At 42.2% G+C, this 12,799-nt stretch overlaps 1 protein-coding gene across 1 annotated transcript in view; it reads right to left on the bottom strand.

Annotated features, from left to right (window-relative positions):
- Positions 1-354: 354 nt before the first annotated feature.
- LOC109923268 (protein kinase C theta type-like) overlaps positions 355-12,799 on the bottom strand; it is a 61,044-nt gene continuing 48,599 nt past the window's right edge. The window contains exons 10-13 of the mRNA XM_048610005.1: positions 11,705-11,720; positions 11,423-11,611; positions 7,756-7,884; positions 355-1,136 (exon numbers count right to left, since the gene is read on the bottom strand). Coding sequence (XP_048465962.1) covers positions 984-1,136; positions 7,756-7,884; positions 11,423-11,611; positions 11,705-11,720 — 487 coding nt within the window. The 3' untranslated portion in view covers positions 355-983. The remainder of the gene's footprint in view (positions 1,137-7,755; positions 7,885-11,422; positions 11,612-11,704; positions 11,721-12,799) is intronic.

The following is a 12,799-nucleotide window of genomic DNA, read 5'->3' as shown; positions in this document are numbered from 1 at the left end:
AATGGAACCGAGGTGGCAGGCTACAGCAGTGCTGACTTGATGACTTCAAAGCTGGAAAAAAAGCCTGCACAGAATGAAGAGACAAATGGAGCTGAATTTCAACAGCGTGTGGAATCTCCATCTTCCATTTACCCAGAAGGTGGTCGATGGTCAACCTGTTGAGCGCTTTTGTTCCATTTTTGTCACTTAGCGTTGTAACTTAGGCCCCAAGTGGAGGTTGCTTATCAGGTTTGATGCAAAAAGCTGAACATTCACTCCATCAAAAAAGGAACAATGTGATTTACCCATTTGGTTGGGGGAGACCAAAGTCAAACCCCCCCCCCCCCTCCCCTCCCCCACCCCATGACTGTCCTGTGTATATTAGGCAGCGTCACTGTACAAAATGGCCATTATTATATAATGCCCTGGTTTATATGGGGATGTGCATGTTTTGGTCTTTGGGTCAGTGATTTGGACAGGAATGAGTTTGTAAACTATCTTTCAAGCAGCCCAGCACCAGTTCACTGCGAGCCCAGACACTACTTGAGAATGAAACGTCCACACATGCACACAACCGAGAAACAGAATACTTTCCTAGAATCAACTGTTATTTGCATTTTTGCTCCATTGTGATTCGCATTGAAATGAGCACTTATTAAAACACTTAATCAAAATCTAAATGTTTCTACATGCAGTGTTGGTCTCATGCTTCAGTCTTTGCGCTGAAAGATTATAGCCATCAAGTTTAGGCATAAATGCCTTGTCCTTCTAGTCCAAACAAAATTAGCATCTCTTCTCTGATGCTTTGGATGTTACCATAAGATGATTTTCAACATGGATATTCTGGACATTCCAGTATATTTAACTTACATGATAGCTATTTTCATGCCTCACGTTTAACATAGAATGTAACGATCACCAGGCTGTTGTTAAGGGTGAATGCGAAGTGCTAACTCTTCAGTGTTACCGAGGTAAGATACTCTACAGCTGTCACCTGATCTTCGTCAAAGTATTCTCTCCATTTTTGGGTTTGTGAATGAAAAGTTGTTGAACATGTTTTGGTCCATGCTGTTGATGAGGGTCCTGTCTGCACACGACAGTCTGGGCTTCTCATTCAGGAATTCTTTGTCAAAGTTGCTGCAGTCACTTGATGATTTCTGTTAGATAGAAAATTAAAATATTTGAGAATCTAGGAGGTCCGTTAGTGCTCATTAATCAACAAGGCATCATAATGAACAAACATAGGAACGTACGGACTTTTAAACAGAACAATGCCAGTCCTCAGCACTGAGGTCAGGGATAATGGTGGGTACATCAGGTCCCAAGGGACTTCTGGGGTCCCACTGAGCTTGGGTCGGGGTCACAGGCTAGGAATAACACAAGGTCCTGTGATTTCAGATCCTGATCCAAACCATGCAACCTTTTATAAAATTCACTCATGTGACATGGGCATTGCTGACTGGGCCAGCATTTCTTACCCATCCCTAGTTGCCCTTGAAAAGGTGGTGGTGAGCCACCTTCTTGAACCACTGCAGTCCCTGTGCATTGAGTTGACCCACAATGTTTGGAGGGGGGTAGGGAATTCTAGGATTTTAACCCAGTGACAGTGAAAGAATGGTGAAGTATTCCCAAGTCAGGATGGTGAGTGGCTTGGAGGGGAGTTTTCAGGTGGTTTTCCCAAGTGTGGAATGAATATCCCGAGGAAGTGGCGGATGCAGGTACAGTTACAATGTTTAAAGTACACTTAGATAAGTACATGAATAGGAAAGGTTTAGAGAGACCTGGGGCCAAGTGCAGGCAGGTGGAATTAGTTTAGTTTGGGATTATGGTTAGCATGGACTGGTTGGACAAAAGGGTCTGTTTCCAAGCTGTATGACTCTAAAACTACCCCATCTTTGGATTGCACCTTATGCAAATGATTACCCAGCTCCCTCCTGAATTGTTAACGTTGTCCATCTGCATTGCTTCCTGAGCAGTCTGCCATCTATTTACTACCTCAGTGTAGAGCAGTGAAAATGGAACTGTCCCACCCATATTCCATCACTGTTTGTGCCAATGTGCTGAAAGAATGATCCAAATAGGAGAGTTTGCCTACAGTTGGTATCTGGGATGAACATGTTTCAAACAATTAAATTGCCTAACAAAATGACCAGCACCATAGAATTTGATAGGATAAAGGCATTTACAATGAAGCATTTTATTAATATATGTATCATTAACTGCTCTACAAAGTACCAATGTGTTGGGATGTGATAAATAGATCCCATGACAATAACTTGCCCCAGTCACTCCACTGTTGATCCTGAAGAGAACAGCCAATGTCACATTGAATCGGAGTGCCAAGATGTGGCTTGTAATTGTGGTAACACAGCAGAAATGAGGCTTGTCATTTGGTGAATCACAAAATGTGACATTATTGTATGGACCATGATAATTAAAGAAAACTGTTGTTGTACTTTGCCTTATAATTGGGTCAAAATCCATTGTAGAAATTGAATATAGATATTCATCAACTCCACCCCATTTATGTTTTAGTACGGTTTGTAAATTAGGTAATAAAAACAGACGGTGCTGCAGAAACTCAGCCCATCTGGCAGTATCTATGGGGAGAGAAACAAGTTAATGGCTCAAGTCCAGTACTGCTCTACTTTGGATGTAACTGGACTTGAAATTTTAAGCTCCATTTTTTCCACACTTGCCAGATCTGCTGAGTTTCTCCAGCATGCTCCATCTTTATTTCAGATCTCCAGCATCAGCCAGACTGTTGACTGAACATTGCTGCCTGCCTAGACTTCTGTTCTGTTTTAGCGCCGTTACAGTGCGTTGTAACTATGTAGCTTAGTCTATTCCCTTTGAAACATTTCCTGTTGCATTGCTTACCACCTTTCCCATCCTCTTTATGGCTTCCCATTCCTGACCCCCTGGCTGTTTCCTGTGTACTGACCCACCTTACAGCCTCTCTCACCATCCCATTCCTGACCCCCTGGCTGTTTCTTGTGTACTGACCCACCTTACAGCCTCTCTTACCACCCCATTCCTGAACCCTTGCTGTGAGCGATGGATAAGTTTGGTGGGAGGTGGGGGGAATGTGATGAGAAGATGTAGAAGGGAGGAGATCACTGGAGAATGAGAGACAGTGACACCTTCTATAAGGTCACCCCTCAGCTTCTGACATTCCAGGAAAAATAGCCCCAGCCTATTCAGCTTCTCTGTACAGCTCAAACCCTCCAACCATGTCAACATTCTTGTAAATCTTTTCTGAACTTTTTCAAGTTTCACAACATCTTTCCTATGGCAGGGAGACCAGAACTGGATGCAATATACCAAAAGTGGACTAACCAATGTCCTGTAAGCGCAACATGACCTCCTAACTCCTATACTCAATGCACTGTCCAATAAATGCAAGTGTACCAAACTCCTTCTTCACTATCCTGTCTACCTGGGACTCCATTTTGAAGGTCTCTCCACGGTCTTTTGATCAGCAACACTCCCCAGGACCTTACCATTAAGTATATAAGTCCTGCCCAGATTTGCCTTTCCAAAATGCAGCTCCTCACATTTATCTAAATTAATCTCCAGCTGCCACTCCTCGTCCCATCAGCCCATCTGATCAATGTCCAGTTGTACTCTGAGGTAACCTTTTTCACTACGGTCCACTACACTGCCAATTTTGGTGTCATCTGCAAACTTACTAACCATACCTCCTATGTTCACATCCAAATCATTTATATAAATGACAAAAATCAGGGGACTCAGCATCAGTATGTGGCTCACCACTGGTCACAGGCCTCCAGCCCAAAAAGCAACCCTCTACCACCACCCTCAGTATCCTCCCGTTGAGCCAATTTTGTGTCCAATTGGATTTTAATGCAAGAAATGTACACATCATGAATGGAACCCATCCGTACTGCATTTTTTTTTCTGGGAAAGTGATTTTTGATTAACACATTTTCATTTTGCGCACCATTTTGTTTAATATTACGAGTGTTAAACAAGGGGCAGCTACAGTTACAAGTTTCAGATCACTCTGATAAGCCCCATGAGGAGCTTATTTTTTGGGTGTGCAGGGTGTTGGGAGGGAGTATCAAATTCTAACATAACCAAGGGATATTACTGTAGACCCCCTCATGATCTGGACTGTGTATCATCCCTTTTACACACGTTCTCTCATTCATTCTTTCTACCTTTCAAGAGACAAAGATGGAACTTGATCCTGTGTCATATCTGACCAGGAATGTTTGGATGATGTAAATGAAGACACACCCCATACCATAGTCTTGGCTAGAATAAAATCCAACTCAAAAAATCATGTAAGTGATAGCAAAGCAACAGCAGTGTAACACTGTATCAGTCATTCAATCTCATTTGGAATAAAGTTTTAATACTGTATTGAATGTTATATTGCATTTGCTTATTTCTAACTGGGGATTCTACAGTGCATTGCATCTATCCAACAGGTAAAGTCCCAATGGTTACATTACCATGTCTGTGGGCTAATCTAGAAAGATCTGGACTTGAAAGCAAGTTTCAGCCATGGTGACCATGAAACTATCATTGATTGTTATGTAAACCCATTTGTAAACTAATATCCTTTAGGGAAAAAAAAATTGCTGTTCTGGTTAACATGTGACTCCAGACCTAAAGTATCTCAGTGAATTTCTGCAGTGCATCTTGTAGATGGTACACACTGCTGCTACTGAGCATCAGTGGTGGAGGGAGTGGAATTGGTGGACATGGTGCTTTTTCATGGATTGTGTTGAACTTCTTGAATGTTATTGGAGCTGCACCTTTCCAGGCAAGTGGGGAGAATTCAATCACCCTCCTGACTTGTGCCTTGTAGATGGTGGACAGGCTTCGGGGAGTCAGGAGGAGAGTTACTCACTGAAGGATTCCTACCTCGGACCAGCTCTTGTAGCCAAAATATTTATATGACTAGTCTAATTCAATTTCTGGTCAAAGGTAACCCCAGGATGTTGATGGTAACGGATTCAATCATTATGATGCCATTGAATGTCAAGGTTAGATTCTCTCTTGTTGAAGATGGTCATTTCCTGGTACATGTGTGACATAAATAGGACTTGACACTTGCCATTCCTGGAAAATAGTGAACACTTTTACAATTATGATAAAAACTATTGCAACCTGTTTCCTTTGTTACAGTAATCACAAGTTGGCATTGTTCTTGATCATTAAGCTACCTATTCATGTACCTAAAAGTGAAATTTGGATTCTCCCCTCAAGTTTGTGAAAACTCAGTCTCTCCAAGTCTCTGGCACTCCTAGACAGAAAGCCCCATTGACCCAACTCACAAAGAAACTTGAAATTCAAATAAATATCTCGGGTTTCCACAGGCGCCACATTAGGCAGAGCATTTTTAGAAACCTCCAATTGCAGAAGCTTTTCAGGTTTCACTGAGACTTATCCTTGGTCATAAAAATGAAATCAAAGAGAAAGATAATATAGCACAAGTAAGCATAAATTAAACAGAACATTGCAACAAACAGAACAAGAATGCCTTTGATGTTTTCTGCAACAGAAAGTCTGGTCACAATTATAAGAGGTACTCGCCTGAATTTTAGTTGTCAAGTTTCTTTATGAGCTGGGGCTATGGAACATTCTGTCTAGGACTTCCAAATTTGAAGATATCAAGAATGTTTGCAAATGTGGGAGAGGGAGAGTCCTGACAATGTCAACTTGCGATTAGAGAAGCAAAATGATGTTTCAAGGAAATAGGATGCAATAATTTTAACCCAAATTGTTAAAATGTTTTCTATTTTCAAGAGATTCATGTACGCACATTCATAGGCAATTCAAACTGAGGAAGTGCTCTGAAGGATTTTTAAAAATACTCTCAGTAAGTGACCTTTGATTTTCTCAGATCTCCACATGACCTTGTTATCAGTCAATAAATGTGGAGCTGGAAAAGCACAGCAGGTCAGACAGCATCCGAGGAGCAAGAAAGTCAATGTTTTGGGCCGAAACCTTTCGTCAGGACTGGGGAGGGGGAGGGGAGCCCAGAAATAAATGGGGGGCAGGGCTGGGCAGAGAGTGGGTGGGATGGAGATAGGTAGATACAGGTAGGGGGTTATTGTGGTTGGTCAGTGGGAAGGGTGGAGCAGATAGGTGAGTCGGAAGATGGACAGGTTGGGGGAGGAGAGATTTTGAAGCCAAGATATGTCCCTGCGTTATTGCTATGTGTGTTTGAATGTTGGATTGCTGCAGTTTTAATTATCTCACCTACAGCAGGTAACTACATTAGAAATACGGTATTAGTTTTGGTCAAGAATTTCCCTGTTTGCATTGGACTGTGATTTTTCCAGGGATTTACAGAGGTTCACCTTGGGTCTGGGGTGAGGAGAGGATTGTGTTTACAATGATATTGATCACTATTGGTATTGACCATCTATTAGCAGTGCAAATAGCCAGTGCAATCTGGGTCTTTGACATGGAAACAGCTGCTGTGGCAATGCCAGGTCACCTCATAGCATGTGAAAAGACCAGCAGCATAGCAAAGGCCATCCTGCCCCTCAGCTGCTGTGACTCAATCTGAGCAGACACTGAGATGGAACACTCAGTAACGGTTACAAATAACCATCATGCTCCAAGGCCTGTGACCAGCCTCTGAAATCTGTAGCTTGGAGTGAGGAAGCCTGCACTTTAGACATGACATGGCCAGGAGTACTGCTGAGGGGCAGAATGGGCTTTGCTATGCTGCTGGTTTTTGGTACATGTAGCACATGCTATGAGGTGATCTGGCATTGCCACAGCCAGTGGTGTTTTCACTCAACCCTCTTCCTCTGCTTCCCCTTCTCAATCATTTGTTGCAAAAACAGAAATCGCTGGAAAAGCTCAGCAGGTCTTGCAGCATCTGTGAAGGAAAAAATCAGAGTTGATGTTTCGGGTCTGGCGACCCTTCCTCAGAACTGTTCTGAGAAAGGGTCACTGGACACGAAACGTCTACTCTGATACTTTTTCTTCACAGATGCTGCCAGACCTGCTGGGCTTTTCCAGCACCTCCTGTTTTTGTTCCTGATTTACAGCATCCGCAGTTCTTTTGGTTTTTATTACAATCCTTTGATGGTTCAGCTTGACTGGATTTCTAAAAGTTGTAGGAAAACTTTAGCTGCCGGCTTCAATCAGTGACCCCTTTGCAAGTGAGATATTGTGGCCAATAATCCAACTTACACAATTGATGAAATAAGGCAGAAACTGGTGTCCACCCTTTTCCAGTTTGTAGCCACATTTTGTTGCTATGTGCCGCTCATGTGCTGCATTCTGCAATACCCTGTAGCTTGAGGCGACTGCTATCAAACAAAACTATCTGACATTCAGCCAGGAAAGCTCATAAGTACTTATGCTTCTGAATAACATTTTGTTGTCTGAAAGTTTGATATCATTCTAATTAGTGTTTTCTACTTAACCTCATTGTGATATTTACTAACATAACAAGACACACATTACTAACAAAATAACTGAACAAGAAAACACAACCAGGTAAAAATTGGATGGGCAAGATGGAAAAAAAACAAACTCAAATGAAATCATTATCTTACCACCAACAACTCAAACAGAAAATCGCTGGGAAAGCTCAGCAGGTCTGGCAGCATCTGTAGAGAGAAATCAGAGTTAACGTTTCTGGTCAAGTGAACCTTCCTCGGAACGTTAATTCTGATTTCTCCTTACAGGTGCTGCCAGACCTGCAGATCTCTTCCAGCAATTTGTGTTTTTGTTTCTGATTTACAGCATCCACAGTTCTTTTGGTTTTCATTATCTTACCACAGTGGGTTTGAAAGGCGGCTCCACTTCCCTGTTTTCCAACGCCTGCCAGTTAATGTCTCGGAAAAAGGCATGTTGCCGAATGCTTCCTTTAATTCCAAGTCTCCTCTCTGGCTCCCTAACAAAGAGCTAATACGGGCAACAGGGGAGTTACTTCGTCAATGTCTAATACAACAGTAACACACGTTCGTACAGTCACCTGTAAACTTTCAATTTACTTTGAAACATTTGTTCAGAGAGTAAAAACATAAATTGGCTAATGTTAAACTGTTAGGGCCTGCAGCTTGATTCACCTTTTTAAGAATTTAACCACTGATATTTTAAAAAATTGTTTATTCATTGTTGTCTCGCTCCCCTTCCCGTGGTCAATGACCATAAGCTTCATTGCTATCAGTATTCACTGTGCAACTCAAGTGATCAAGCTTCATTTGGGAAACAGGACAGTGAGTGACAGGCAACTATTTGACCATATGCAGCATCACAGCTGAGCTCTATATGTATCCAATATTCATCTTCCAGCTGCAGATGCTGATTGGGAGCATGGGCCATGGCTAATTTCTTCCTATGACATCCTATGAGTGTTGGATTTAACTACTGTACCCAAGGGAGGTGGTGGCATGATGGTAATATCACTGGACTGGTAACTCCAAACCCCAGACCCCTGGTCTGGGAATGAGGGTTCAAATCTCATTGTGGAAGATGACTGAATGTTGAATTCTATAGTTTTTTAAAAATCTGGAATTAAAAGCTACTGCTGACCATGTCAATTATTGTAAAATCTCATCTGCCCTCCTTACCTGGACTGGTCTATATGTGGCTGCAAACTCACATCAATGTGGTTGACTCTTAACTGCCCACTGGGCAAATTATGAGCTTGATGCCGACTTCCAACGAGCAAATTTAAAAAATCAGAAAACTAGTTACAAATTGGAGACTGGACTCAAGCTAAAATATCAGCAGATGTGTATCAATGAAATGGAGCAGGACAGAGCTCTGTTGCACATTCTGTTTTCGTTAGTACATCCAGATCTACGAAAGGCCACGGAGGTTGGTGTAGATCCAGATTTCACGAAATGAGTCGCATTTATAAAGCACTCCTCATTGGGCCAGAGGTCTTGGAGCACCTGATCTGGTGTTGCTGGCCATGTCACAGGCACAGACTAGGTTTGAAGAACAATGTTTCATCAGTATCACACCCAACTCCAAATTGCAAACTTATGGATTCAAGTTCCCATTGACAAAATAAATCACTTACCAGCAGCACTGAGTGAGACTGCACTGCTGGAGGGACCATGTTTCAGATAAAAAGTTAAACCAAAGCCTATCGACCCTTTTGAGTAGATATAAAAGATCCCATGACAAAGACAACTAGAGAGGATTGTTCCTGGTATCATAACCAATATTTATGCCTCAATTAGTAGAATTATAAAATTTTAACAGTACAAAAGGGGGCCATTTGATCCATTGACTCTGTACCAGCTCCAGAAAGAGCTACCCAGCTGGTTCCATTCTCCAGCCCTATCGGTGTAGCCCTCTAAATTCATCACTTTCAAGTATGTACCCAGCTCTCTTTTGAAACCTCAAAAGAAAAAGAAACAGATCATTTGGTTATTAGCACATTGCTGATCATGAGAATTTGCGAAGCACAAATGTTTGTTGTGTTTCCTACATTTTAACAGTGATTACATTGCTAAGTATTAAAAGTACTTAATGGGCTGTAAAGCACTTAGCATCACACAGTGGTTGTGAAATGTGCTATATAAGTGTTGGTCTTTGTTTTTTCTTCTTTGATGTTAGCTCAGTGTCTTAGTTCAGAAGATCAGGTGGTGGAGTAGAAATGGAGCCAATCTTTCCACATTTTGATAAGCACTTTTTTTGACAGTGAAATATGTTATAAGTGTACACCTTCTCACCCAACAAAAACAATTTTAGTCTGTTCCTATGCCCACTACCTCCAGCCAGTTAAAGACAATTAACTACAGCACCACATGACCACTGATATCCGTTCCATTAAATACTGAAGTACATTTTTTTAGCATGTATGCAAAGTTAGTCTGAATTTCATATAGGGGAGGCCGAGGCCTAGTGGTATTATCACTGGACTGTTAATCCAGAGACCCAGATAGCATTCTGGGGACACTGGTTCGAATCCCGCCATAGCAGATGGTGGAATTTGAATTCAATAAAATATCTGAAATTAAGAATCTAATGATGACCATGAATACATTGTCGATTGTCAGGAAAACCCATCTAGATCACTAATGCCCTTTAGGGAAGGAAGCTGCCATCCTTACCTGGTCTGGCCTACATGTGACTCCAGACCCATAGCAATGTGGTTGACTCTTAACTGCCCTCTGGGCAATTAGGGACGGGCAATAAATGCTGCCTGGTCAGCGACACCCTCACCCAGCGAACAAATGAAGGAAAAAAAAATGATAGCGGTTGTAAAGTGGTAATGTCCCTTCCTCTGAGTCAGGAGGCCTGAGTTCAAACCCACCTGCTTCAGAAGTATGTAATAGCATCTCTAAACGGGTTAGTTCAAAATAACTAGAAGAAAATTGTAATTATGGAACAGTGCAATTTGCACAGTGCAGATGCACCCATCTTGAACAATGTGCTAGGGTGTGTAGGGTTTGGATCAAAAATAGTATCTTCAAACCAGACCATTAAGGGTTAATGGTTTATGGTTAATTGGATATGAAAATCAGCAATTGAAGTAAAGTGGAAAAGTGCATGAGAAACAGGCCGAATGCAAAAGCGTGGGTCCACCTATTTTTGAGAGCTGGGAAAGTACTGAAGGTACCACCACATAATGATACAGCACATAATTGGAATAGTATTAGTATCAGGGACTCTGTCCCACTCGGTGGACTTTCCCCATTGGACTGGGATCATGGACTTTTCCCTATTGGAGTGGGGTTTAGGGGCCGATGCACTGGAAACTGTGATTGAGGTCCAAATGACAGCTGTCACCCAGGAATCTCTGAAGGACAGGAGACAGTGAGACTCGTTTGTTGAATATGTCAAAAGTGGTTTAAGCTAATTTAAGATTCACTCATCAGTTTGCATTTATCTAAATTACGTTAAGCTAATAAAATTGTTTTATATCAAACACACGTTTTCTTGTATTCCTTTTGAGCAGACCTTAAAAAATGGTTGAAGACATTTTTAGCCTAGCAATACAGGGCCTAGCAGAGTGAATAGTAAATGAAAATTGTAGAATCCCTGCAGTGTGGAAGCAGGCCATTTGGCCCATTAAGTCCACACTGCCCCTCTGAAGTGCATCCCACCCAGACCCATCCTATCCCTGAAACCCTGCATTTCCCATGACTAATCCATCTAGCTAGCACATCCCTGGACACTACGGGCAATTTAGCATGGCCAATCCACCAAACCTGCACATCTTTGGACTGTGGGAGGAAACCGGAGGAAACCCACGCAGACACGGGGAGAATGTGCAAACTCCACACAGACAGTCACCCGAGGCTGGAATCAAACCCAACTAACTCCCTGGTGCTGTGAGGCAGCAGTGCTAACCACTGAGCCACCGTGCCATCCCAAAAATAAATGCATTCATCTGCAATGAAGGGGAACTGACATTGTCTTGATGTCAGGATTAATTTGGGACTTAAGGGAGGCTGAATTAAAAAAAGACACAAACTCTTACTTTGACGAGGATGTCTTTTGCCTCTTTGCCTAGCCAGCGAGGGTAGATGGGGTCATCTGTGCGGATGGATTGAAACAGCTCGTCCTCATCGTTGCCATGGAAAGGAGACTGGCCAATCAACATCTCGTAGAGGAGAACTCCGAAGGACCACCAATCCACTGACGTGCTGTACCTCTGTCCCAGCAGGATCTGCTTAGTGAAAGAGGTTTATAACGGGACAGTCAGAACTTACAGCACCTTACACCCATGTTTCTTAGCAACATTGTGGGTGAAGATCTTTACCATCACAAAGCCAAATCTGTAAGGAATGAATACGACGCATCAATTTCAGCGAATGTCTCTTTGAACTGCTGCAGTCCCTCAGCTCTAGGTATATCCACAGGGCTGTTAGGGAGTGAAGTTTGAGTGGAGGGAGGGAGTGAGTGGCTTTTGATCCAGTGACTTTGAAGGAATAGTGGTATAGTTCCAAATCAAGATGGTGTGTGGCTTGGAGGGGAATTTCTGAATGATGATGCTTCATTACATCTCCTTTTGTTTCCAGGTGGTAGAGGTCAAGGATGAAGGAGCCTTGGTGAGTTGGTGCACAGCATCTTGTAGATGGTACACATGACTCCTACCGATTATTGGTGGTGAAGGGAGTGAATATTGAAGATGTTAGATGTTATGCCAATCAAATGGGTTGTTTTGTCCCAGGTATTGTTGAATTTCTCGAGTGTTGTTGAAGCTGCACTAATTCAGGCAAATGGAGAGCACCCCATTACCCTTCTGACTTGTGTCTTGTAGAAGATGGACAGAATTTGATGATTTAGATGAATTACTTGCCACAGAGTTTGAAGTCTCCAATCTGTGTTTGTATCCACAGTATATGTTTTAGTTAGTCCAGTTCAGCTTCAATTGTAACCCCCAGGAAGTTGATAATTGGGGAAACTTCAGTGATAGTAATGCCATCAAATGCCAAGGAGAAATGCTTAAATTCTCTCTTTTTGGAGATGGTCGTTACCTGGCATGTCTTTGGCACAAATATTATTTTAAAAGCATCGCGATATTAACGTCTAACATTTTGCACTGTCTGTTCTCATCAGTGGATACTGTACATGAACATACATTAGTAAGCTATACACACAGCTGTGATTAAACTTTTAGAAGACTTGAAACTCTGTTGCAAATGGTAAAACCATCAGGATATCAAGCATTCAAATTAAAGCAAAATACTGCAGATGCTGGAATTTCTGAAATAAATCCGGAAGTGCTGGAAAAACTCAGTGGATCTGGCAGCATCAGTGGAGAGAGAAACAGAGTTAACAACTGGAGTCTAGTTACACTCTTCTTCAGAACTTTGGGTTCATGTGGGACTTGAAACGTTTTGAAGTCCCACAT

Source organism: Rhincodon typus, chromosome 22, assembly GCF_021869965.1.
Source record: "Rhincodon typus isolate 14 chromosome 22, sRhiTyp1.1, whole genome shotgun sequence".
In the NCBI taxonomy this organism is placed as follows: domain Eukaryota; kingdom Metazoa; phylum Chordata; class Chondrichthyes; order Orectolobiformes; family Rhincodontidae; genus Rhincodon; species Rhincodon typus.
This window is presented reverse-complemented; position numbering and strand designations above follow the sequence as displayed.